Below are 25,361 nucleotides of genomic sequence, written 5' to 3'. Positions count from 1 at the left end.
CTGCAGAGGAGAGGAAGCCCACACACCCAGAAAAGTTTCTTCTTCATATCAGAAACCCTGGCTGACCTTAACATCTCTGACTATTATACTTCCAAATACACATGAAGATGTTTTCTGTTCTTATTGGGGCCAAATACTATTATCTCAAGGACTCCAACATAGTGACAGGAGTTTGTTTAAATCTCAGCTTCTCGGATTTTAACATGCATGTGAATCTGTGAGGATTTTATGAGGATGCTGATGCTGAGTCGGTAGGTCTGGGATGGGCTTGGGATTCTTTCTTCCTTTTAAAAAAGATTTTATTTATTTATTTTTAGAGAGAGGGATAGAGAGGGAGAAAGAGAGAAACATCAATGTGTGGTTGCCTCTTGAGCGCCACCTACTGGGGATGTGGCCTGCAACCTTGGCATGTGCCCTAACTGGGAATCGAACCAGCAACCCTTTGGTTCGCAGGCCCGTGCTCAATCCACTAAGCTACAACCAGCCAGGGCAGGGTTCTTTCTTTCTAGTAAGCTCCCAGGTGATGCTGATGCTGCTGATCTGAGGCCCAGTCATTGAGTAGGGGCTCGATAACCTTGACAACCCATCTAGCTGGATTTTTATTCTCAGAGTCTAAGATTATAGTTAGATAGTACTGGGTACCTACCTATACACACTTTTCCTAACATCTTGCTTTACATCGTTTTGTGTTAGCTTATTTGGGATGACATTCCTCATATTTCTAATTTCCTCCTCTCCTGCCTTCAGAATTCTAGGCTCCTTGGAAGCACATACCATCTGCCTTTGCCACCTCCATCCCTTCTTTTTGCTTTCATCTCTTGACTTTTTGGCCCTTCCTGCTTCTCCAGCATCATCTCCCACCACTGTATTATTCTTCACTACATCCTGCCATGTTGGACTTCTTCTGTTTTTGCACACATCAGTGTCATTGCCATTGCCACGTCTGGACCTCTGCTTTTGCTGTTTCTTCAGAATTTAGAATGGTCTTCCTCCAGATCTTTGTGTGGCTGGTTTCTTCTCATTGTTCTGGTATCAATTCAGATGTCGCCTCCCAGAGAAGCCTTTCTTGGCCACTTAAGTAAAACAGTGTCCTCTTTCCTCGGTTACCTTCTACGAGATCACCTTATTTATTATTTTTCTTAACAACTCTTCAGTACCTAAGATTACTTTATTTATTGGTCTTTGGGTTCAATGCCTAAACCTCTCCATTGCAATATCCTGCCTTGGGATAGAGACCTAGCCTAGCCTGTGCACTACTGTATCTTTAGTAGCTAGAATAGAACTTGGCACATAGTAGGTACTTTATCCATGATTCTTGGCTGAGGCATTTTCTTTCTGGACATTCTTTCTCACTTATTGAAGACTTCGGAGGCTGAATGACCACCTGTCTTCATCTTTCTTACTGCCTCTGTAATCTCACCTTCTCCATGGACGGCCTGCGTGTGCAGCGCCGGCCCCACTTGCAGTCTGTTTACCACATAGCAACCTCAGCGATCTTTTACAAATGTAAACGCACCTCTCCTTTTTCTCTAGGTTTCAGCCTCATTTTGCTTCCAATTCCTGGGACACTGCAAGCCCACGTTCAATCCTGACTTTTGGACTTGCTCTTTTCTGCACCTGGAGTATTTTCCCCTACCTGCTTCCATGGCTGGCTTCTCTTAAGCCTGTAGGCCTCACATTAAATGTCATCTCCTTGGAGAAGCCTTGTTTATCTAACTTCTCTCTTCCCTCCCACACAGTTACTCTTTGTCCTTTCACTTTCTTTCCTTCATAACACTTGTCACCATCTGTATTAGCATATTTATTTCCTTCGTTTGCTTGTTTATTGAACAGGAATCAGGAAATAAATGATTTCTGTCTTGTTCATTGCTATATCATCAGTGCCTAACACACTGCGTCTTGTACACAGGCACACATTTATTGAGTTTACAAACACATGAATAAGAATAGGTAGTGATATATCTATTGAATATTATTTTGTCAGAACAACACAAGTTACAATGTAGATGTTAACTTTAGGCTCTCAATACCAGCATTATACTCGTTGGGTACTTAAAAAAAGATTTTACTTATTTTTAGAGAGAGAGGAAGACAGGGAGAAAGAGAGGGAGAGAAACATCAATGTGTGGTTGCCTCTCATGCCTTCCCTACTAGGGACTTGGCCTGCAACTCAGGCATGTGTCCTGACTGGGAATCGAACCTGTGACCCTTTGGTTCAAGGGTGGCACTAAATGCACTGAGCCACACCAGCCAGGGCAGATACTTTTAACTTTTATCCCTTTTTACTATTGCATTCTACTCACTGTCAAGAATCAACAGTCCAAGTTCTCATTTCCAGCCCAGCCACTCACTTACTTGGTGACTTTAGGAGAGTCCTTTTTGTTCTTGGGGGTTGTATTTTTCTCATTTGTAAAATGATAATGTTGGAGAAGATAATGTTTCAGATCTTTGGTGACTCTGACAGCTATGGACAAGTGATTGCTTAACACTATTAGATAAACAACAAGCAGTGTGTTCATTGTTTGATTTGGAACCAGAGACTCAGAGAAGCTTGGTACTTGCCCCAAGTTGCCTGCTGGCAGTGAATCCAGCTCTTTACTCAGATCTGCATGAAGCCACACCCATGGCAGGTAAGGGAACAGCTTGAAGCGGTAGGGCTTCTGCTCCGAGAAGCCTGACTCTGGGCTCTTTGAATCACTATGGACTCAAATAAGGAGAATGTGCTAAACTGGTGACATACCTAAGACAGCCTCTCTCTTCATGCGACTCATGGCTGAAAAGAAGGCAGCCTTTGGCACCTGTCCACTAAAAGCTGATGCCAGCCTAAGGACCAAATTGGCTTCTGTGACATCACAGGGTTTCAAGGGAGAGGCCTGGGGCATGAGATTATGCAAACCCCTTTTCCGGATTTCTCCTTCCCTGTCCTGAATGCTTGCTGGGTGCCAGGCCCTGTGCTAAGTGCTTTCTTTCCATGGAGTGAATTAATCAAATCTTCGTAACAATCCTAGGAAGGAGACAATATTATTAGTCCTGATTCACAGATAAGGGAATCGTGTAGAGGTGCACCATTAAATAACCTGTCCAAATAAGTAGCAAAGCCAATAATTGAATCCAAGCACTCTGGCCCCAGAGCTGATTCTCTTACCCACTACATTACATTGCGTCTGTCTGCTCACATGGTTCTAGACAAATAGGCACTGAAGTCATACTGGATTCAATAGCCGCTTTGCCTCTGGAATCAACATCTGTTCTTCTGCAAGAGTCTCTAGGCACATGCAGTAACACTAGGCTGCTTGCTTTCAGATCCATTCTTCACTCTTCTCATGCAGACTAAATTTCATAGTCTCCCCTTCTGTCTCGTTTCCTCTGTTCAGTGGGAAATAGCTGTGGAACATTGGTGGGCAAGAGGAAGACGAAGCTGCGGTGTTTCCTCCACTCTTTGCTGTAGAGAAGTGGAGTTTGCAAGTGGCTATATTTCCTCCATGACTCCAGCTTCTGTTGAACAAATACATTCATGGCACCTGGCCCATCAGGCCACCTGCCCCATGCTTTTAGCTTCAATCTAGCACCCATTTCTGTGTAACGACATTATCTTTGCCTCTTATCCATGTAGCCCTAGGAGTGGTAGTGGTTTTCTGGGGTTGCTGAATTCTGTTTTTTTTTTAATTTTTAAAATGATTTTAAAAATTATTTTTAGGTAGAGAGGAAGGGAGAGAGAAGAAGAGGGAGAGAAACACCAATGTGCAGGAGAAACATCAATTCTTTCTGAAGCCTTTTGCACCACCTGGCCCTTAACCCAGGAATGTGCCCTGACTGGGAATTGAGCCAGCAGCCTTTTGGTTCGCAGGGTGGTTTCCAATCCACAGAGCCATACCAGCCAGGGCTTACCTGGCTTCTGGATTACTTTACCATCCCTCTTTTGGCTCCTTAGCTCTGCTAGTGTGAATGTGTTCCTTGTATTAACTGTTCTCTCTTGAAGAGATCTAGGTTTCTATTTTCCTGACTGCATCATGATTGATAGACAACTGTGTAATCCCAGGGATACTCACTATCATATAATTCATTTATATCCTGCAGAGCATATATCACAACCTTTATCTTATTTGTTTACTTATGTATTGTCTTTCTTCCACTTCACGCAGATTGTGAAATCATGAGGAACTTTGTTTTTTTTTTAAATTTATCCTGAGAGTGTATCACAATGTCTGGCATATAGGTGGTCGATAATATTTTTTGAAAGATTTTATTTATTTATTTTTAGACAGGGGAAAGGAGGGAAAAAGAGAGGGAAACAAACATGCAAAAGAAACACCTATTGGTTTCCTCCCATGTGCTCCCAACCGGAAACCTGGCCCACAACTCAGGCATGTACCCTGACTGGGAATCGAACCACAACCTTTCACCTTATAGGATGATGCCCAGCCCACTGAGCCACACCTGTCAGGGCTAGGTGGTCAATACTATTGTTCAATGACTGCCTCCATTGGGGGAAAAAAATCCCAGTTTTTATTGGATATCTCCTATGTGCATGATATTCTGTTGTAGGAAATAGCAAGGTGAGTAATTCATTGTTCCTGGTTTAAAAAAAACCTCATAATTCCATGTAAGTGATAAGAAATTGAAAAGTATGTATGTGGTAAGAATATTACTTTCCTGGGACCGCCATAACAAAATACTGCAGACTGGAGAGCTTAAATAACATCAACTTATTTTCTCATGGTTCCGAAGGGTGAAAGTTCAAGATTAAGGTGGTTTGTTCTGAGGGCTATGTCATTGGCTTTTCTGCTTGTCTTCACATGGTCTTCCTTCTGCACCCGTTATTGTCAGAGCTTCCTTTTCTTGTGAGGACACCAAATGTAGTGGGCCGGGGCCTTGCTTTAAAGATGCTGTCTCCAGATACACTTTCTTTTTTTATTTTTAACTTTATGTTTAATTACCGTTTACATCAATACTATTTTGCATGAGTTTCAGGTGTACAGCATAGTGGTTAGACAATCATATACTTTGCAGTATGGTCCCCCTGATATTTCAAGTACCCACCTGGCACCGTACATAGTTATTACAATGTTATTGACTGTGTTCCCTATAATGTACTTTATATCCCCGTGACTATTTTGTGACTGCCAATTTGTACTTCTCAATCTCCTTACCTTTTTCAACCAGCCCTCCAACCCCCTCCTTTCTGAAGACCGTTAGTCTGTTCTCTGTACCTATAGTTCTGTTTCTATGTTTTTATTTTGCTCTTTAGATTCCAGATATAAGTGAAATCACAAGGTATTTGTTTCTCTCTTTCTGACTTACTTCACTTAGAGTAATAACACCCTGTAGATCTAGCCATGCTGTTGCAAATGATAAGGCTTCATTCCTCTTTATGAGCAAGTAATATTTCATTGGGCGTACAGTCACATTCTGAGGCTTTGGTGGTTCGGGCTTCAACACAGGGATATTTAGAGGACACAATTCAGTGTGTAACAACTTGTAAGTAAAAGGTGATTTTTAGTGGAGAAGGCCAAATGGTAGTGCTGCAGGATTAGATGCAAGACGGTCAAAGCAGTGTCCTGGAGGGCAGCTTCCTTCAGGTGGCATGCCTCGTGCCAGACCAGGAGATATTCAAGTCCTGACAGTTTCAATGGACTGGTTGTCAGGGGTGGCTCATTCATGAGGCTCAATGTGAGTGAAGGCCCAGGGGTGAAAAGCTGTGAGGAGGCTGTTGTAGAATCTCTGATTACTGCACTATCAGACTTGAGAGGAAGCTGAAAGGTCATGCAGGCTAAGCTTCCATTGAACTTAGGAATCCTTTGCCAAAGGACCATTCAGCTTTTGCTTGTGCACCTCCCAGGACTGGGTGCTCATCAAGGCAGCTGCCTTGACTTTTGGCCAGCTATGCTTGGCCAAAGCAATGGCTTGGATGAAGTGGGGACAGTTCGCTAGGAAGTAGAGGACAATAAGGTTGTGTATGTGCCATGCCAGTGATGTCTTCATACCAGTCACCTTCAGGTGCTTCTTTCTGATGTCATATTTTAATTTCTTCTTGCTGAAGCTGCAACCTTCTTTTTTTTTTTTTTTTGAATCCCATTCTTCCTTGACCTTCCCTGTGGGTTAGGAGACTTGGATTCTTGTCTCGTTTGGCTCTGGTAGATGTGTCTCCTTATCTGGGCTTCAGTGTTTTGCTTGTAACAGGGGGCTAATTAACACTCCCTGTCATGTGCAACTCACATGGCCATTGTCAGGGCTGTATGGGATGAGGGGTGTGAATGTCACCCATGGTGCCAACTCTACGGAGATGCACAGGTGCCAGCCTGGGTTCCATTGCTTAGAACTGGGGGCATTGTGAAGAGGTGGGCAGTTTCTCTGTTTACCTGTTGTGCTGATGTTCATTTGGCTCATTCTCAGCAAAATAAGCAAATGGAAAATTCACCCATCTACAAGCTACTTTTTATATTCCTGAAGGTGGGAGGGAGAATCCGGGAATTGTGTGTGTGTGTGTGTGTGTGTGTGTGTGTGTATGTGTGAGAGAGAGAGAGAGAGAGATAACGATAATGATAACAAAATGAACCTTGGAAAGTTTCAGAGGGTGAAGTGAACACTTTATCTTCTTCCTGCAACCTTAGGCCCCTTCCTACTGTTACTCCTCCATTTACTAATCTGTAAAATGGAGATACTAGTGCCTGCCCCTGCAGGGTTGTTCTGAGACGTGAAAACGGTCATAAAGATGAGAGCCCCCAGGGAGGACCCACTAGGAGAGAAGACCCCAGGGGAGTATGCGGAGGGGGAGGAAGGTGGGCAAGTACAGGCGTAGCTCCCCTGGGGCAGGAGCTCATTATTCCGGAGGCTGGCCCAACACCTCTGGCAACTTCGGAGAGGACTTTTCGCTGACTCGACACAATTAGGGAGCCCCACAATAAACAGCCTCTAACTCTAGCACGGTGGGAGGCAGGCAGAGGTGGCAGCTGTCTTCTCCCAGGCGGAGGTTATTCACCCCCCTCCTCTCCCTGCATCCCACCTTCCAGTTCTCAAGTCTTGCCCGGGGACAAAGGCAGTTGGTTGGGACCCCCCTCCCACGCCTCTTCCACGGCCAAGCACCCCCAGAGCCGCCGGGCAGAGAGGCAGAGTCTGCCGGCTGGGATGGAATAGGCTGACTGAAGGCGAGGTCCAGGGCGGAGGGGATTGGGCTGTAGGGCTGTGGAGGAGGGGAGGCGGAGGGGGCGCTGGGGCTTTCACTCGCTCCAGTCCTGCCAGCCTAGCCAGCCCCAGACAACCCGCGCCAGCCACCGGGGCCTCGGAGAAGCCGGACTTCGGACTTCGCAGACACCATGCAGTGGATAAGGGGCGGATCAGGAATGGTGAGTGCACATAACCCTGGCTTCCCCCGCTTGAGCTTCAGTCCCCTAGCCCCACCCCCAGCTCCTCCACCAGCCGCCATGCAGTGAGCCCCCTAGCCTCTGCCTACCGCCCTCCCTGCTGTCCTTGAGACACCAGAGAGCTTGCTGTGGCCATTTTAGGAACCCTTGGTTGCTTGCCTGCCTGCCGAAGAAAGCCCCCTCCCATCCTCCTTCGCATTCCTACAGCCTCCTCCAACCCCAGAGATTAGGGTGGGATGGTAGCGGGGGTCACCTGAAAGGCCAAAGAAGCAAGGGGGCTGGCAGAGGGGCTCTCTGTGAGCAGTGAGGCTTGCAGGGTTCGGGCCAGCTGGCACGGGGGTTGGGAGGGAGGGAGCAGTCACAAAGCCTGGGATTCTGGAGGACGTAGTATGGGAGAACTGCATAGTCCTCCAAATAGACTGTGTACCCCCTTGCCCTGGCCAGTTCCAGGGCATGAGGGCCTGAGAGCCACTCTCAAAGTAGCTGTCTAGGGGAGCTTGGTAGCTCAGGAGCCCTTCCTTGTGTGGGCTGGGGTCACCCTGTCTATACTTGGGGGCTTTGTCAAGGAAAGACAAGCCGCAGAAATCCCTATCTTAGAAGTGGGACTGGACCCCATTCAGTTAAGAGAACCCCCATCCCCATCCCAAGGAATGTGTGCTTGTGTGTATGTGTGTGTGTTTAATATTATCTTCCAACAGTTCATTTTATGCCATGTTGCTCCCTTCCCCACCTGGAGACCTTGGAATGACTTCCCTTGCAGAGAGGAAGTGGTGGCTGCATCTCGATGCCTATCTGACTCAGCCAGGGGTAGCTCAAGTCGGGCCTGGGGCTCTGGGGGTGGGAGGGCCCCATGCCTTTGTCCTCAGCTGGGATGCAAGGGCGAGAGGGTCTTGGAGGGCGATGGGTTGGCACTGATCAGCAGGTACTGATCACCATGCCAGCCCACACTTCAGTGCCACCCACAGCCCTCCGCTGAGGGAAAGTAGCCTGAAGCAGTTGGGCAAAAATTGGTGTTTAACTCCTTTATCACCCCCATTCTGGAAAGGAGGAGTGAATCTGGGAACCATTGCTCAGGGTTTCCTTAGACCTCGTTTTAGTAGTTCCTGAAGGCATCCAGTTTGTATTCATATATGCCAGGGCTTCAAGATACTCTTCATCCCAGCCATGCCTCCCTCCCTGGGGTCCCATTGGTGCTATTGCAAATGTGTGTAGACCCAGGAAAAATCAGAACAGGAAAAGACCTTCAAATCCTTGTCATCCATACAGGAGACCTGGGACCCACAGAGTGGGAGAAACTCACTCAGGGTCACACAGCTCCACGAAGGCAAAGCTCAGCCTCCTGACACTCTGTCACTGTCCCTCCCCACTGCTCCACAGATTCAGCAGTTCAAATGGCGCTGAGAGAGGCAGAAAGGAACAAAGAGTCATGATCTTGGGAAAGGCTTCCTTCAGGATGAACTAATGCTGTGAAATTTGCTTAAAAAGACATGCCGGTCCTGGTATTTCTGTCAGCTGGGTCTGTGAGAACTCCCTCCTCTTTTAAAGATAATATAATATAGGGATCCAGGGCCACCCATTAACAACAGATTAAATGAATGGAGAAGTTTCCAGTTTTGCCAGTTGTGTGTGGAGAGGAGAGTAACAGACACCTTGCGGAGACTGTACAATTAAAGCTTCATTGATGAGAGGCATATTTTTCAGACACTGAAGTGGAGAATATATGATGAAAGTCTTGCTTTAACTGGTTGCCAGAATTCAAGAGATAGGAATACTAAACTCTCTTCTAGCCTGGAAGGCAGGAAACCTATTGTCTTGGTCCTGCTACTGTTTGACAGGAATGCTTTGGGCTTCCGTTTCCTCACCTGTTAAATGGGGTTGTTAATGATCATCCCAGTTCCTTCCAGCTCTGAGATTCTTACAAGTAAATGCTGGCTAAAATTTAGTTAGTGGACCATTATAAAAAAAGTAGGTAGTATATATATAGCTACCATTTTATACTGTGGCCAGCCAAAAGGTCTTTGCTCCTTGTTCCTTCATTGGCAGATCATTTGAGATTCAGATTGAGTTTTTGGTGACAGTGAGATTTCTTTTCAGACTGTCTGACTATTATAACGGATTGCAGGTGCCACGTGTGTATGAAGGTCCTAGAACATAAAGCACCAGCCAGGATTTTACAGAATAAAATCTGTCTTTGTAGAGAGAGAGTGTTAAAAACTGTGAGTTCACTTTTGCTGGTAGTTTTTTTCAGTGTATTTATTCAGAGCTTCTGCCTGCAATGCCCATTTGTGCGAGGTTAGGCAGCATGCCTAGCACGGAAAGAACTCAGGTCTCAGAGTCCCAAGTTTGGGGCTGAGGATCTGGCTTTTACACTTCTCAGCTCTGAAACACTTGCCAGTTGTCAATTTCATCCCCAGCGTTCTCATCCATAAAACCATGATGAAGTACCTTATAGGTGCTCTTGAGGTCATTCATTCGTGTAACAAAAATAGAGAGTATCTCCTCTGAGTTGGCCCTGATCTAGGGGTTGGGAAGATAGCAGTGAACAAAAGCAAAAGCTCTACTCTCATGGATCTTATAATCTGGAGCTTTGGAGGTTTCACTAAATAATTCTATGCAAATGAATATTCATTATATACAGAAGTGCTAGGTGCTAAGAAGAAAAAGAAACCCGGGCAAGACAGTAGAGAGACATAGCAGGTGGGATGATGTATTAGATCAACCAGAGCCTCTGATTAAGGGACATTTGAGCAGAGATGTGAAGGAAATGAAGGAAGGAGCTCTTATGCAGATGTTTAGGAAAATCCGGTCCTGGGCATAAGAAACAGCCAGAGAGAGAAAGAGAGAGGAGGATGGAGTGAGGGAAGGAAGGAGGGGATAACTGGTTTGTTTAAGGAACAGCCTGTAGGCCAATGTCCTGGGCACATTTAATCTGAATGAGAAGGGTCATTTTGGGAAGGCTTTGATCAGGTGAGGGACATAAGGTGACTTGGATTTTTTACAGCAGAAAAGATTATAGTGGGGCAAAGGAAAAAAGCTATGAGGAGGCTCTTAAATTGGCCAGGTTAGAGGTGATGGTGGCTTGGACCAGGCTGATAATAATCTGTCTGAAAGGGCTGGCTCTTCTCCTTTGTAGCATCATTTGTAGATAGTCTGTGTCTTTGTCCTTTCTGACCATCCATCTGGTTCTCAGATGTCTGAGTGGGTGGATGCATTCAAGGGCATTTTGTATCAAGTCAATGATTACATTATCTGCTTCAGGCTCCTTGGGCTCTGGTGGAGCTAATTGAGAGTTGGGTCTGTGTGAATTGCCAATGAACCAGTTCTTTGCATTCTAGGATTCTAGAAAAGAGGACTAAGTATATTATTAGTACCAGATGTCATATACTTAATATATGTGACATCTGGAATGGACCATTTTTTAGTACTCTGTCTTCTAGATGACAGAATTATTTTCAGTAATAATCAGCACTAATATTTTCCTAATTTAAAAAGATTTCAAAAGGGCTGAAATAATTTCAGGACCGTATAAATGTGAGTACTCCTTAAGTGTTAAGGAGTTGAAATTACATTCGGCCCTTTGAAGTCAACGGGAGGCTGATGTGGCCCCTGGTGAAAAGGAGTTTGGCACCCCTGGTCTAACCCTTTACAAAGTGAAACGAAATGAAGGAACACATGTAAAGTCTCTGTGTGTCTGGGGGAGGGGTGAGTCTCTGAATTCAACTTCCATGTATCATACAATATTATCAAAGGATAAATAATAAAAGATGCTAATTTGAAACTTTGTATAGATGATTAAAACTCAGTAGTAACAATTGCTTAGAACTTTTACCAACAAAATATTTTTTTAGGGAGGGATATTTTATTACTGGCATTGCTGAAAATTGCTGGTATTACTTGAACAACAATAAAATAATAAAAAATAATAAAAAATTACTGGCTCATGGTGATAATAAAAAAAATACTGCCTTGGCTGGTATAGCTCAGTGGATTGAGCATGGGCCTGTGGACTGAATAACCACGGTTCTGTTCCCAGTCAGGTCACATGCCTGGGTTGCAGGCCAGTTCCCAGCAGGGGACTCACGAGAGGCAACCATGCATTGATATGTCTCTCCCTCTCTCCTTCCCTTCCCCTCTAAAGATAAATAAGTAAAATCTTTAAAAAATATTGTGGCTTTTAGTCTTAAAAAATTGTCTAGAGCGAGTGTGCTCCTTTTTTGCCTGTGCTATAGTTGTTCACTCCTATTGTCCCACCCATTGTCTGTGAATGCTTTGGAAAAGAATATGGAATCTTGGAATAAATTCCATGCCAAATTTCATGCGGCCTTCATAAAAGTCACAATATTTGAGTTGTTGGAAATCTCTATTTAGGAAAGATAGAATGGCCAGCTGTTAAATTTAACAGTTGATTTGATTCTGCTGTGACTAACAGCAATCCATCTACACTGGCTTAAAACACATAGGTTTTATTTTTTCGTATAAAAGAGCTCAGGAGATAGACATACCTGGGCCAGTATGGCAGCTTCAGGGAGTCTTTTGGGATTTTTCTGTTCTACCATCCCGAGCATTTGGATTTCATTCCTGAGGTTGTTTCATGGCCCGAGGTGGATGTTGAAGATCCAGAACATTATATGAAAATTTATATGAAATTGAAATTGCATTGTCTATAAATACAGTTTTATTGGAACACAGCCATGCCCATTCTGCCTTCATGATACAAAGGCAGAGTTGAGTAGTTTTGACCGAGACCACATGTCCAGTAAAGCCTAAAATACTGACTAATTGGTCCTTTACAGAAAAGGTTTGCAGACTCCTGCCTCAGAGCCACAGGCTTTTTGTGGCAGGGCTTTAAGGGGAGGGGTTGGGCAGGAGCAAGTACAAGTTTCAATCAGCTCCCCCCCACCCCATGATTTATCCAGAGCCCCTGGGTTTTTGCGTTCTATGTTGGGCTGTTGCTTATGATTCTGGAAGAGCGTTTTGCCTTGCCTTGCATTCTCCCTACCACACAAAAATGTTTGAATACCACCCATATTTAAAATTTTATTTTTAGACAGAGGGGAAGGGTGGGAGAAAAAGAGGGAGAGAAACATCAATATGTGGTTGCCTCTCGTGCATCCCCTGCTGGGGACCTGGCCTGGAACCCAGGCATGGGCCCTGACTGGGAACTGAACCAGCAACCCTTTGGTTTGCAGGCTGGTGTTCAGTCCACTGAGCCACACCAGCCAGGGCAGTTGTTATTATTTTTATCTTTTTTTGAGAGGCAGAGGCCATTCCAGCTGGTTCAGAACCACCGTTTCATTTGTGTATGATCACTGACTAATCATGTTACGTTTCTTAGGGTTTTTTTCCTAGCTAATCTGAAAGAGAAATTTATGTCATTGCTTAATACCAGCTCAGTATAATCTTTCCTCATGCAGTAGATGCTTGGCAAAAATTATTTAAATTATCATGAATAGGTAGTACATGCACATAGCACAAAATTCAAAGAGTAGGGAAGGGAATGTGGACAAAGTGAAGTATCCATAAATCTCCCTCCTTCTGGTCCTCAGTCACACAGTCCAGAGACAGTCATTGTAATCAGTTTCTTTGGTGTTTATATAAAGATATTCTAAGCCGTTACAAGCATTTACTTATGTGTGCGCACACACATTTTCTCTTCTTCATGTAGATAGTAGCATTCTGCAGTTTTGTGCTTGCCCTTTTTTCAATCAACAGTATGTCTTGAAGATTATTCCATATCAGTATGTACAGAGACGCCTCCTTTTGTATGACTGCATAGGCTTCTATTGTGTCTCCTATTGATGGCCAATTAGTTTGTCTCTAGTCATTTGCCATAATAAACAGTGCTGTGGTGAATTTTAAAGGGCCATTTAAAGAAAATGGATGTTTATGAAGCAGCTGCTATTTCCGGGACACTACATACCAGGCTGAGGTGTGGGATAATCAAAGACAAGATGTGATTTATGTGCTCAGGAGCTTAACAGTTCACTTGGGCAGAAATAAATGCCGTGGGAGGCACAAAGAAGGTGATGTGGGAGTGCAGGCGAGCAAGAGCACAATGGAGGAGGTTTTCAGGGGATTGGGCAGGTCCTAGAAAAGGCAGCATTTAAACTGTACCTTCAAGCCTTTCAGATGACACGATTGGCTTGGCGTGGGGCATAGGCATGGTAGGTGAAGCATGATATGTTCCAAGCAGAGGGGAACAACATGTGACAGAATTGAGGCATGCAAATGCTAGTATGTTCCAGAAATCATCTGTGGATGCTCTGATGTGGCTGAAGCCAGTGATTCTGGCAAGATGCAGTGGAACCACATTGAGAGGGACCTTGAATGCCAGGCTCAGATGCTTTGCCCTGTATAAAGGGCAATGACATGATGACACTGAGGGCTGGAGGATTTCTCTGGTGCTATAGGTAAAGAGGGTGAGAAGAGGGGAGAGGTGGTTTCATTGGACAGTCGGAGGCCATAAAGAGAGTGAGAGAGAGACAGAGACAGGGACAGAGACAGGGAGAAATGTCCTGGAACGTCTCAGGTGATACAGTCTGGCCGGAGGAGTTCTCTGTTATTCAGCCTTTTTATTCTGTTAGGTCTTCAATTGAATCAGATCCATCCGCACCGGGGAGGGCAATCTGCTTTACTCAGTCCAGCAGTTGAGATATTAACATCATCCAGAAACACCCCCACAGAAACACCCAGAATAATGTTTGACCACATGTCTGGGCACCCCTTGACCCAGTGAAGTTGATACATAAAATTAACACATAGCAGCGTCACTTATTTTTCCAGTCTTCTGTGTGAGGAGACAGGAAAACGCTGTGTGAACTGTGCTGCTCTCTGCCCATATGGGGAGTAATTATTATTCCTGACAGGCCGGAAGGGATACACACTTGGGTGAACAGAATACTATCTTTTCTGCTGCCCTGAATTCAGGCCTCAGAAGACTAGACCTGAGTTTCCTCTTCTCCGAGTGATAAGAGATCCAACAGGAATTTCATTCACAAGGAACAATCACTCCTGCCCCGGCTGAACGCTTCCTGAATTCTCTGCTTCAGGAGAGAATAAGAAAAGGCCCCCCAAACAGCCTCCTGTCATCACGAGAGGAGCTTTATCTTAGGAACCCATTGCTTGGAGAAGTTTTCTTATTGTACTGTTTTGGGTGTGAGTGTGTGTGTGGGAACATGACTAGTTCTGTGAGTGATTAAGCTGTTCAGTAATAGAAGCCAAGAAGGAGGGGAAATAAATGCGTTCAGCTGGCTCTAAGAAGTCCTATTGCCAACGAGGAGATATTGTGTCTAAGGGCCTGCAGGACATACCAGGGCAGTGACATTTAAGTTGAGTCAGCTGTGTGGAGATTTGGGACAGAGTCTATGAATTTGGATTACAATAAAAAATAAAGGAAGAGACAGCCAGGCTTGTGGGAAGTGTGGGGGAGGGGCAGGGGTGGCAAAGGCCTAAGGGCTCAGAAGAAGGCCAGTGTGACTGGAGCACAGGGAGACACAGAGGAGGCAAGGGACATGACACGGAGACAGAGAGTGAGACAGGGACAGCTCACACAGGACCTTCTAGACCCAGGGAGTTTGTAGGCTGAGGGAGGGTGCGCATCAGCTATCCCCAGAGGTGGCATGGTTCAGTGGTTAATAGCACAGACTCTGGAGCCTTCTTAGTGGTGATTTTGGATGTTGACTAAGGTTTCTGTGCCTCAGGTATGCCCTCTGAAAAACAGATAATAATGCTACTGTTCATAGCGTTACTGTGAGGATGAAGTGAGTTGACGCGCTCACAGTGCACATGACAGTGTGGGGCAGTGATCAGTGCTATTTATTCAGAATGCAGTAGAAGCATTTGAAGCGGCGGAATGATGGGGTCTGCCTTGTGATCTGAGAAGCCTTTTCAGGGAATGGATTGGGAATGGTGAAAGCGGACATGGCAAGCCTGGTTGAGAGGCTGCTGCAGAAATGAAATCCGCAGAACGAGGGAGAGGAGGGCAGATTTGACATTGATTCTGAAGACAAAATCAATAGGAATAGTGGCTGGATTGATCGAGAGAGGTGTAGGACACAGAAGAAAGAAGGAAGATGATCCCTAGGCTTCTGGCTCTGTCATGACTGGCTGTTTGATTTGAGGCAAGGGATTTAACCATTCTAAGCTTCAGTTTCCTGACGTACTACTCAGGGTTCTCCAGAGAAATACTATCAACAAGATCTGTATGTATCTGTATATCTGTATCTATATCTATCTACAGAGAGATATGAATTTATTTTATTTTGTTTCTGAAGGTTTTATTTATTTATCTTTACAGAGAGGGGAAGGGAAGGAGAAAGAGAGGGAGAGAAATGTCAATGTGTTGTTGCCTCTTGCCCGGCCCTACTGGGGACCTGGCCCACAATCCAGGCATGTGCCCTGACTGGGAATCGAACAGGCAACCCTTTGGTTTGCAGTCTGTGCTCAATCCAATGAGCTATACCAGCCAGGGCTAATTTATTTTAAGGAATTGGCTCACGTGACTGCAGAGGTGCAAGTCCAAATTCTGAAGGGTATGCCAACAAGCTGGGAAGACTTGCAGTGTGGGTCCAAAGGCAGTCTGTTGGCAGAGTTCCTTCTTGCTCAAGGAGAGGTCAGTGTTTGTTCCATTAGAACCTCCAGCTGATTAGTGGAGGTCCATCCGCATTATGGAGGACAACCTGCTGTCCTCAAAGTCCGCTCATTTAAATGTTCATCTCATCCGCAAAATGTACCTTCACAGAAATATCCAGAAAGTGTGTGACTGAGTATCTGGGCATTGTATTACAGACAAGGTGAAACATGAAATTAACCATCATGCTTTGTCTATGAAACTGGAATCATAATACCTGATCACTGGTACTACTGTGAAGATGGACTGATTTAATCTATATAAAGCACATGGTACAGTGTCTGCACATGATACAGTGTCTGCACGTAGCAAGGGCGCAGGTGATGAGAGACTTTATTATTTCTATATAATAACAATCCCTCATGTGTTTCAGTATTTTGCATTTTCAAAGCACCTTCACACCCAGATTCACGTAAGCCTCGCAACACTCTTCATACTTTGAAGTGGGGAAACTAAGGTAGGGAGAGATGAAGTATCTTCTCCACACACCTATCTCCAAACAGAGCCAGGGCGAGGAATAGGTCTGTAGCTCCACAGTAGCTCCTCACTTGACTTGCTGGCCTGAAATGGATGTTTGCCTTTCTCCTTTATTCCAGAGGAGAGGGGCACCAGTAATAAGATCATCAGTGCAGGAAGGCTTGAGGACAAATAGCTACCATTCACCAGGCCCGCGCTTATTTTGTGGCAGGCACTCTTCTAAGTGTTTTGCACGTGTATCTAATTTAATCTTCCCAACAATCCTATGAGGTAAGCACAGTTTTTCAGTGGGGGAAAGCTCCAGGTGAGTTCTGGAAGACAAAGAGACCCTCAGGCCTACTGCAGAGAACTCTAATGACTTTTATTCCTTCCTCCTTTACTTCTGTACATTCCAGAGATCATGAAAACTCAGTGAAGCTCTTTGAGTGTTTGGAGACACATACATTTGAGTGTGTCTAGGCTAATGAGGCTTGGCATCATGCTTTTTGTATACATAGCAGGCACTGTGTGAGAATTTATGGAATGGGTGAGTGAGCTGATAAAGGAGCTGAACCCCAGGGTACCTGTAGCCACTGTGCTGGGAGCTGGCTGCAGAAAGAGCAGAGACATTTGCAGTATATGTTACCTTTGGCCCAGGTAAGATGTCCTTGAACCAGCCAGACAGTGAAGTGAGGGGATAGGCTGAAGTGGGAAGTTTAAGTCCTTCTTAGGAAAATTACTTCATTCCTCTGGATATCAGTTTACTCACATACAAAAATGGACCCATTCATATTCTCTCTCTCTTTTTAAAAAAATATATAGGATAACATTTTTAAAAAGATTTTATTCATTTATCTTTAGAGGGGAAGGGAAGGAGAGAGGAGAGAAATATCAATGTACAGTTGCCTCTCATGCATCCCCTGCTGGGAACTGGCCGGCAACCCAGGCATGTGCCCTGACTGGGAATCAAACCATGATCTTTTGGTTCACAGGCCCACACTCAATCCACTGAGCTACACTAGCCAGGGCTCTCACTCTCTTTCTGCCTATGCACACACACAGCAAATATTCATTCATTCACTTAGTAACATTTATTGAGTACCTGCTGTGTACCAGGCTCTGTTCTAGGCACTGGTGAGCAGTGAGCAAACCAGACAAAAGTCCTTTCTTCATGGAACAGATTTTCTTTTTCTTTTTTTAAAAAGATTTTATTTATTTATTTTAGAGAGAGGGGAAAAGGAAGGAGAGAAACACAGTTGCTTCTTGCAAGCTCCCAACTGGGGATCTGTTCCACAGCCCAGGCCTATGCCCTGACTGGGAATCAAACCAGCAACCTTTCAGTCTACAGAATGGTGCTCAACCCACTGAGCCACACCAGCCAGGGCAGATTTTCCACTAGGGAAGATATATGCTAAGCAGCTAATTAAGTATAATATATAGTATAGCAGTTCTAAATTCTAAGGAGAAAAAGTACTGCAGGGAAGAAGGATAAGGACGTGTATGTGGGTGGGGGAAACTTCGGATTCCTATTTCCTGCTACACTTCTCTCACAAGGTTGCCATGAGGTTGAGATGCAATAGAAGGCCACGCTGTTTAGGGAGGTGTAAAGTTCTAATGAAATGTAAAGAGCAGTTATTTTGGGAAGGATACTTTTCAGTTGGTCCTTACTTGCTGTTTGCTTCTCCATCATCAGTACAGCAAGACTTGGGATCTGCAGGGAAGGAAATTCAGGTTCCAGGCCTGGCCCTGGCATGACAGTTTCTATAAACCCCAACTGTATGGAATTTTATAGATCTATAACAATTTCCCCAAAATGGGGTCTTCTGGCTCTTTATCCTTTATTCCTTTTCATTCTCTTATGAAGCAGTGGGAGCTGGGGTAAGTCACTTTCCTTCTGCGAAGTAAAGTGTTCCCCTTCTGTAAACCAGGAATGATTACCCGTCACTGCTTGACAGCCTTCTTGGACTGTTATGAGGTGCAAATCAGAAAATGGGGACAAAAGGGCTTTCTATGTCATAAAATGGGCCTGTAAGGGCAGGTTGCTGGGATATGGAGAATTGGCGCTGCTGCTTCAGCCAGTTGTTTTGTTCTTTGTAAATTGGTTGTATGTGTGGAGGGGGGCCAGTGAGCCTCCGGGGTGCCACTTCCTTTCCTTTCTGAGAAGCTGCTAAGGATCGTGGGATTATCACTTAGCCTCAGCACCTCCTCAAAATAGGAACTGTGACACGGAAACACTTGGCGTCTCACAATGGAGTGGCAACCAGTGGTGTGTGGCCCCTTTTGGCGACGCCACTTTAAAGAGGTGGGAAACAGGACCCGTCTCCTGACACCGAGTTCACAGAGTTCACAAATGACTCCCCTTGCCCCTTAGATGTTACCTCATTTGGCAGGTGGGGGTGGGAGAGGGGAGCCTGGAATACACAGAATCTTCCCTTAGTATCCCACGCCCTCCTTTTACTATATAACAATTCTTCGCATCCTAACCAACATTTTTATTACACAGAGCACTTTCAAATCCATTATCTCATCGCCTCTTCGGTAGGTATTATGTGTGTTTTTTTTTTTCTATTTACACATAAGGAAACAGGAGAATATACGATTTGCCTAAAGTTAAGGGCAGAGGTACTACTCAAACCCTTAAATAATAGTAATTGTCAGCATTTACTGAACATTACTGTGTGCCAGGTATTGTTCTAAGTGTTTTACATGTAGCCACTCATTAAACCGTCACCTACAACCTTATGATTCTTCCTGTTTTGTAGAGTACTAGGGTACTGAGAGGCCAGAGCTTTCTCAAAGTGAAGGGCAGAGTGAGAACCAGGGCATTGTGCCATTCACCCCGTTTTAAAAATGAGAAAAATGGTGCTCAAAGACATGAAGCAACTTGCTCAAATAAGCAGCAATTGGCATAACTCAGGTTGACCCTCAGCAGGCTGGCCCTACTGCCTGTGTTCTCAACTGTCAAGCAGGCAGCCTCTAAGTGTAGGGCTCTTCCAAGCTTGATTCATGGAAGCAGAGAAAAGGAGCAGAGAGGGAAGGCATGACTTATTAAGATCACGCAGCAGGTTTAACATTTTAAAAATCTAATATTTGAGTGACTAATATATTCACACAGATAAAAAAATCAAACTATAAAAATATATACAGTGGATGCTCTCTGTCCACCCAGGTCAGAGGTAGGTCACCTGCTTTGTGGCTTTGGACATATTCTTCCAGAGTTCTTTATGCATATACGAGGCCTGGCCAGAAAGTATCCAGCCACACACTATAAAAAATACAGGCACTTATTGAAGAAGATACAAAAGACAAAAAACATTGCACATGGGACAACACTCGGCAAAATCCTTTGTTGGAATCGCCACCCGTTGCCCCGTCATATTTTCCTCAGTCTCATCAATGGTCTGAAATCTCTTCCTTTTCAAAGGTGGTTTTAGTTTTGGGAGAAGCCAGAAATTGCTGGACACCAAATTTGGGATGTAGCGAGGCTGACTCACCTGGGTGATTTGATGTTTTGCTAGAAAACTCTGCACAAGATGTGAAGCATGAGCAGGCGCATTGTCGTGATGAAGCTGCCAGTCACCAGTTGCCTATAGCTGTGGCCTTCTGAATCATCCGAGTAATTTTCAAGGAGGAATGTCCAAGCTTAATGCAAAATATGATGCAGATCCATTGCTCTGCTCACTTAGTCATTTGCATGTGACGGCCACACAGTCCACATGCACACTCAATTGTGTCTACCACCCCCACTGACTAGCACAGTGAAGTCATCGCTGGTCGCACATGCACATTCCAGTCCACTCTCTTTGGCTGCCAGGTTACGTGATGTCACACAAACCATTCTCAATATATGGCTGGACTTTTTCTAGACAGATCTCGTATAAGTAGATGCAAACATATTTTCTTCTTTCTCTTATTTTTTAGCTCCCAAAGCATGCATTTTACATAATGTATCCTTGAGCTATCTCCCTGTCAATCCACAGAGAGCTTCAGCAGTCTCAGCTGGGCCTTCACAAGTCTCTACAAGCTCCATCCATCCTGCGTGACGTCCAACCCTCTCCTTACATCTTCTCCCCGAGCCTCATTGCTAGACTGCCTTGGACTTCTACAGAAAATACCGTTCCTAAGTCAATTCTGTAGCCTCCCTGTTACACATAATCCAACATCTGACAAGCTCCCCAGCTGAACTAAGCCCCTTCCTTCCTATTGCACTTTTATGTCATTCCTATCCTCTGCCTGTCCACCTCCCAATCTACCTGCTTATCTGTGTGATGTTTGTGGAGCATCTATTAGGAGCAAAACTCCATGCTTAATTTGGTGACATGCGCTTGGTGTTCTGACTGCCCAGTTGTTTACAGTTTACATGAAGCCCGTAAATAAATAAACCTGGACATGGGGGTCAGAGTTGAATGAGTCTCTCCAGGGCTTTAGGTACTGGAACCAAACAATGGGCCCAGTACTGAGGGAAGCATTCACTGCTCATGCCAGTCTTGAATTGATGTGTGATTAGGTTTTGTTGCCCCAGAAAGAACCTGAGTCTGATAGGAAAGCATTGTACTTGCTCTGAAAGGACTTTTAGATTCTTGTTGCTCTTTTCCAACCAGTCCTTTCTACCTTGACTTAGAAGCAGGTTGTGTGGCTCACTCAAAATAGAACTGAAATAAGTCCTCCTCTCATAAATAAAAGAAGAGAAAAGAAAGGAAAGGAAAGGGAATAGGAAAAGGGAAAGGAAAAGTAGAGAAAGAGGCTTGAAAGAGTCATGCAAAAGAACTGGAGGAAACTGCTGTTCTTGGGGATTTATTCAGATATGTATTCAGTCTTTGGCCACAGGAGGGCGGTATAGGCAGTGTTTCTTTGGGGAAGGACTCCGGGGTGGTGGTTTAGGGTGGTCTCTATGCCAACGGGAATGGGAAACCAAAATGGTCCTGAAATTCTCAGCCTGTAACTTGGAAGTTGAAGTCCCTTTTGGAGTGGTTTTGACTAATGAAGGCCCTGTGGGTGGAGGCACCAAGGTTGGTATCACCAGCTGTAGTAGCAGAGACTGTTTTGCATGACACATTTCCTCTATATCCTCAATTGAGAGTCAGCAGGGCTGCACCTTAGTCTTCATTTACCCATTCATTCATTTATCGTTTAGTTATGGAGTCCAAAAAAAATATTTACTGAATGCCAAGCATTGTTCCTGCTGCTGGAGAAACAGCAGTGAACAAAACAGTCCCTGCCTTCACGGAGCTTACAATTTGTAAAGGGAGACAGTGAACCAATAAATAATCATATAACATTTCATGTGGTGATAGGGCTGGAGGGAAAAGCTGGATAATAGCATATAGACGCATGCGTAGTTACAGTTTTAGAGAGGTGGTCAGGGAAAGATTCCTTTCGAGGAGTTGAAAGAGCTAACCTTGCCCTGGCTGGTTTGGCTCGGTAGATTGAGCGCCAGCCTGCAAACCAAAGGGTCGCCACCGGTTGGATTCCCAGTCAGGGCACCAGGGCACATACCTGGGTTGTGGGCCAGGTCCCCAGTAGGGGGCACTAAAGAGGCAACCACACATTGGTGTTTCTCTCCCCCTCTCTCTCCCTCCCTTCCCCTCTCTAAAAAATAAGTAAATAAAATCTTTTTTTTTTTAAAAGAGAAAGAACTACACTTGTAGATAGCTGGGAGAAAGGTGGGAGGGAGGCGGGGAGCATGGGGCAGGGGGCGGGCAGGGTTGGGAATATAAGACAGAAAGCTGTACTTGAACAAGAATTAAATTAAAAAATTATTTTAAAAAAGGTATTCAGGCAGAGTGAAATTCTTAACCCTATATTTGATATCCTCCCTACAACCACATATGCAACCTGCTCCTTAACTTAAGCTTATTGCCCATTACACTTTCCTTGGGAGACCCCACTTAGAACCAACTACATTTCTGCCATACCTTTGGCGAGGCTGGTGAAGATTTAAAACAATCAATGACCCATTTTAAGCTACACATGAAAATAAGTCATAGCCTTTTGAGCTTTAAGGAAGTTAAGAGACTTGTTTGAGGTTACACAGCTACCAAGAAGTAGAGGCTGGACTTACATCTGAAAGTTTTAACTTCCCATCCACTGCTCTTTTCCCTTTGTCATGAGCTTTGCAAGGCACTGTGGGGGCGTGGCAGCACATGTGGGCATCGGCCGTTTTAGGTGGATATGAGAGCTTAGGTAGATCCTCCTAAGGGCCAGTGTTTGTAATAAAGGAGGTGACACCCAACTCTGCTCCCCATTGTTGCCCCCATCTGGATATGTGCTCTGAGGGATGTGAACAAATTGATAAGCAACCAACCTGGGGAGGGGACTACAACCCATGCCACAGTGGAGGAGTTTAAAGAAATGGCCATGTTTATGTTGGAAAACAAATGTGTGTGTGCATGTGCATGTGTGTGTCAGAGGGTAGTCATGGTGAATAGAGGCTGAACCCACGATAGATGTCTTCATACTCTTCACAGGACTATTACTTAGAAGCACTTGGCTTTTCTCTTCCTTTTCCTTCCATTCCCTTTCCCATTCCCCTTCCGTTTCCTTTCCCTTCCCCTTCCCTTCCCTTCTGTTCCCTTGTTTTTGTCGTGGCCCAGAGGATAGGATAGTGCTCTAACAAATGAGGAGAAACCCTTGAAGAGTGAATTTCAGCTCAAAATGAATAGAGGTTTTAGAAGCTTCTGAGTGTGCTTCCTTTTTCTGAAAATATCACAGCACTTGCTGGACAAAACTCATTAGGGATAGTGGTGAAAAGGGGTGGCCTTTGGAAATATATCTCAGTTTAAATCCTGCTACTGCTTCATCCCACCCATACGGCAATGGGCGAATGATGTAAACACTCTGCACCTTTCTTTCTTTCTTTCTTTCTTTCTTTCTTTCTTTCTTTCTTTCTCTCTCTCTCTCTCTCTCTCTCTCTCTTTTTCTTTCTTTCTTTCAGATTTTACTTATTTATTTTTAGAGAGAGGAGAATGGAGGAAAAAAGAGAGGGAGAGAAACATCAATGTGTGGTTTCCTCTCCCACGCCCCCTACTGGGGACCCAGGATGCAACCCAGGCACGTGCCCTGACTAGGAATTGAACCAGCATCCCTTTGATTCTCAGGCAAGCACTCAATCCACTGAGCCACAACATCCAGGGCAAGTTTCTTACTCTTTCAAATAGCAATAGCAATTCCTTAGTTTCAGGCTTCTGGGGAGGATTAGATAAAATAATATGTTGGCACCATGCATGCCCAGAGTAGGTGTCTCCTCCTTTCCTTTCCACTCCCTGTACCCATCACATATGAGGGAGGCTCCTACATAGGAAGGTTGGGAGGAAATGACCTTTTTGTACAGTTCCATGATTCATTCTAGAATTATCAAAAACTTTATTCATTATCTAACTGCGCGTGGGGTACATTACTGTATGTCAGTGAAATTCCATGTGGTTGGGACTGTCTTTCCCAATAGACTGTAAGCTTCCCGAGAGCCTCTCCGTGTCCCTGAGCTGTCGCAGTAAGTGCCTATTGAGTTTAAGTGGTTTTGCAGGAGTGGTGATCTCTGTGCTGAATAATTGAACTAACGAAGAGCTGATGACCTCAGGGAGCTGGCTCTGAAATAGAGTTGACATGAATGAATGTGCAAAAGCATCTAGTCACATCAGTAGCCACGACAATGAACAGACTGGACTCAATATCTCCAGGCTGCCTATGGCAAGCATCAGGGGTTATCCCGTAGCTGGGGTGGGGGTGGATGGCAAGTAAATGAATTCTGGGGGGTGAGGATCAGCACAAAATGTGGAACTTTCCTTAGGTGTGATTCCTGGCAGAAGTGGGCCTTTGGGAGCTGTCTGAACCATGAGAGGCAAGGGGCAGCCAGACGTTGACTATTCTCAGAGAGAAGGCAGAGTTAATACCTATCTATGTACCTTGCACCTGGGAGACAGGCCACTAGAACTCAGGTTAGGACATTGAAACAGTTTATTCCAGTGACCAAGGTGGCATCGTGTCAAATGCTGTTGGAAGATGGGATGTGTGTCACCTAGTGGCATTTATATAACATAGTGTTTAAGGGCATAGTCTCAAGAGCCAGACTCTTTGGGTTTGTTTGCATCTAGGCTCCATCACTGACTAGCCACATGACCTCAGGCAAGTTATTTAAGCACTGTACCTTAGTTCCCTCATCTGTACTATAAAGAAAGACAATAATAGTATCTACCTTATAGGCTTGTTGGGAGGATTAAAAGAGTTAATATATGTAAAGGGCCTAGAACAGTGGTTGATACCAAGCAAGCACTTGATAAACGTTTATTATTACTATTGTTGTTATTATTATTACCTAATGAGAGGCTTTGGGTCCTGAGAAATATGCTGGGTGCTTATAGTGATTTCAGTGTGGATTTTGGAGCATGTATATTCCAGAGCATTCCACGGAGTGATTAGCTCCTCAGCAGTGACAGAAGTGGTGCTAACATCCGACTCAAAGTGACTGAAGAACTTTCTACCAAGTGAGATTGTCCAAGTGAGATTGTCCTAAATGCAAATATGCTGTCCTGAGAAAGAGGAACCTCCCCATTGTTATGCACATTGGAGCCAGACTGGATAACTACTTGGTGGGGGTGTTGCAGAAGGGATTAAAGGATGGAATTGGGCTTTTGCTATATTAAGAGATTCTCTGATTTCTTTTTTTGTTTTAAGATTTTATGTATTTATTTTTAGGGAGGGGAAGGGAAGGAGAAAGAGAGGGAGAGAAATATCCATGTGTAGTTGCCTCTCATGCGTCCCCTACTGGGAACCTGGCTCATAACACAGGCATGTGCCCTGACTGGGAACTGAACTAGTGACCCTTTGATTTGCAGGCCGGTGCTCAATCCACTGAGCCGCACCAGCCAGGGCACATTCTCTGATTTCTCGATACTTCTTAGCAGAAGGGCTGGCTGTGA

The 25,361-nt window shown here is 44.7% G+C and overlaps 1 protein-coding gene across 1 annotated transcript in view; it reads left to right on the top strand.

Moving 5' to 3' along the window:
• The first annotated feature begins 7,219 nt into the window (after window positions 1–7,219).
• ARHGEF9 (Cdc42 guanine nucleotide exchange factor 9) overlaps window positions 7,220–25,361 on the top strand; it is a 127,984-nt gene continuing 109,842 nt past the window's right edge. Inside the window, exon 1 of the mRNA XM_037045972.1 lies at window positions 7,220–7,343. Coding sequence (XP_036901867.1) covers window positions 7,314–7,343 — 30 coding nt within the window. The 5' untranslated portion in view covers window positions 7,220–7,313. The remainder of the gene's footprint in view (window positions 7,344–25,361) is intronic.

Source organism: Sturnira hondurensis, unplaced genomic scaffold, assembly GCF_014824575.4.
Source record: "Sturnira hondurensis isolate 20B ecotype Veracruz unplaced genomic scaffold, ASM1482457v3 Scaffold0004711, whole genome shotgun sequence".
NCBI classification, from domain to species: domain Eukaryota; kingdom Metazoa; phylum Chordata; class Mammalia; order Chiroptera; family Phyllostomidae; genus Sturnira; species Sturnira hondurensis.
The sequence above is the reverse complement of the archived record's forward strand: the minus strand, read 5'-3'. Positions and strand labels throughout refer to the sequence as shown.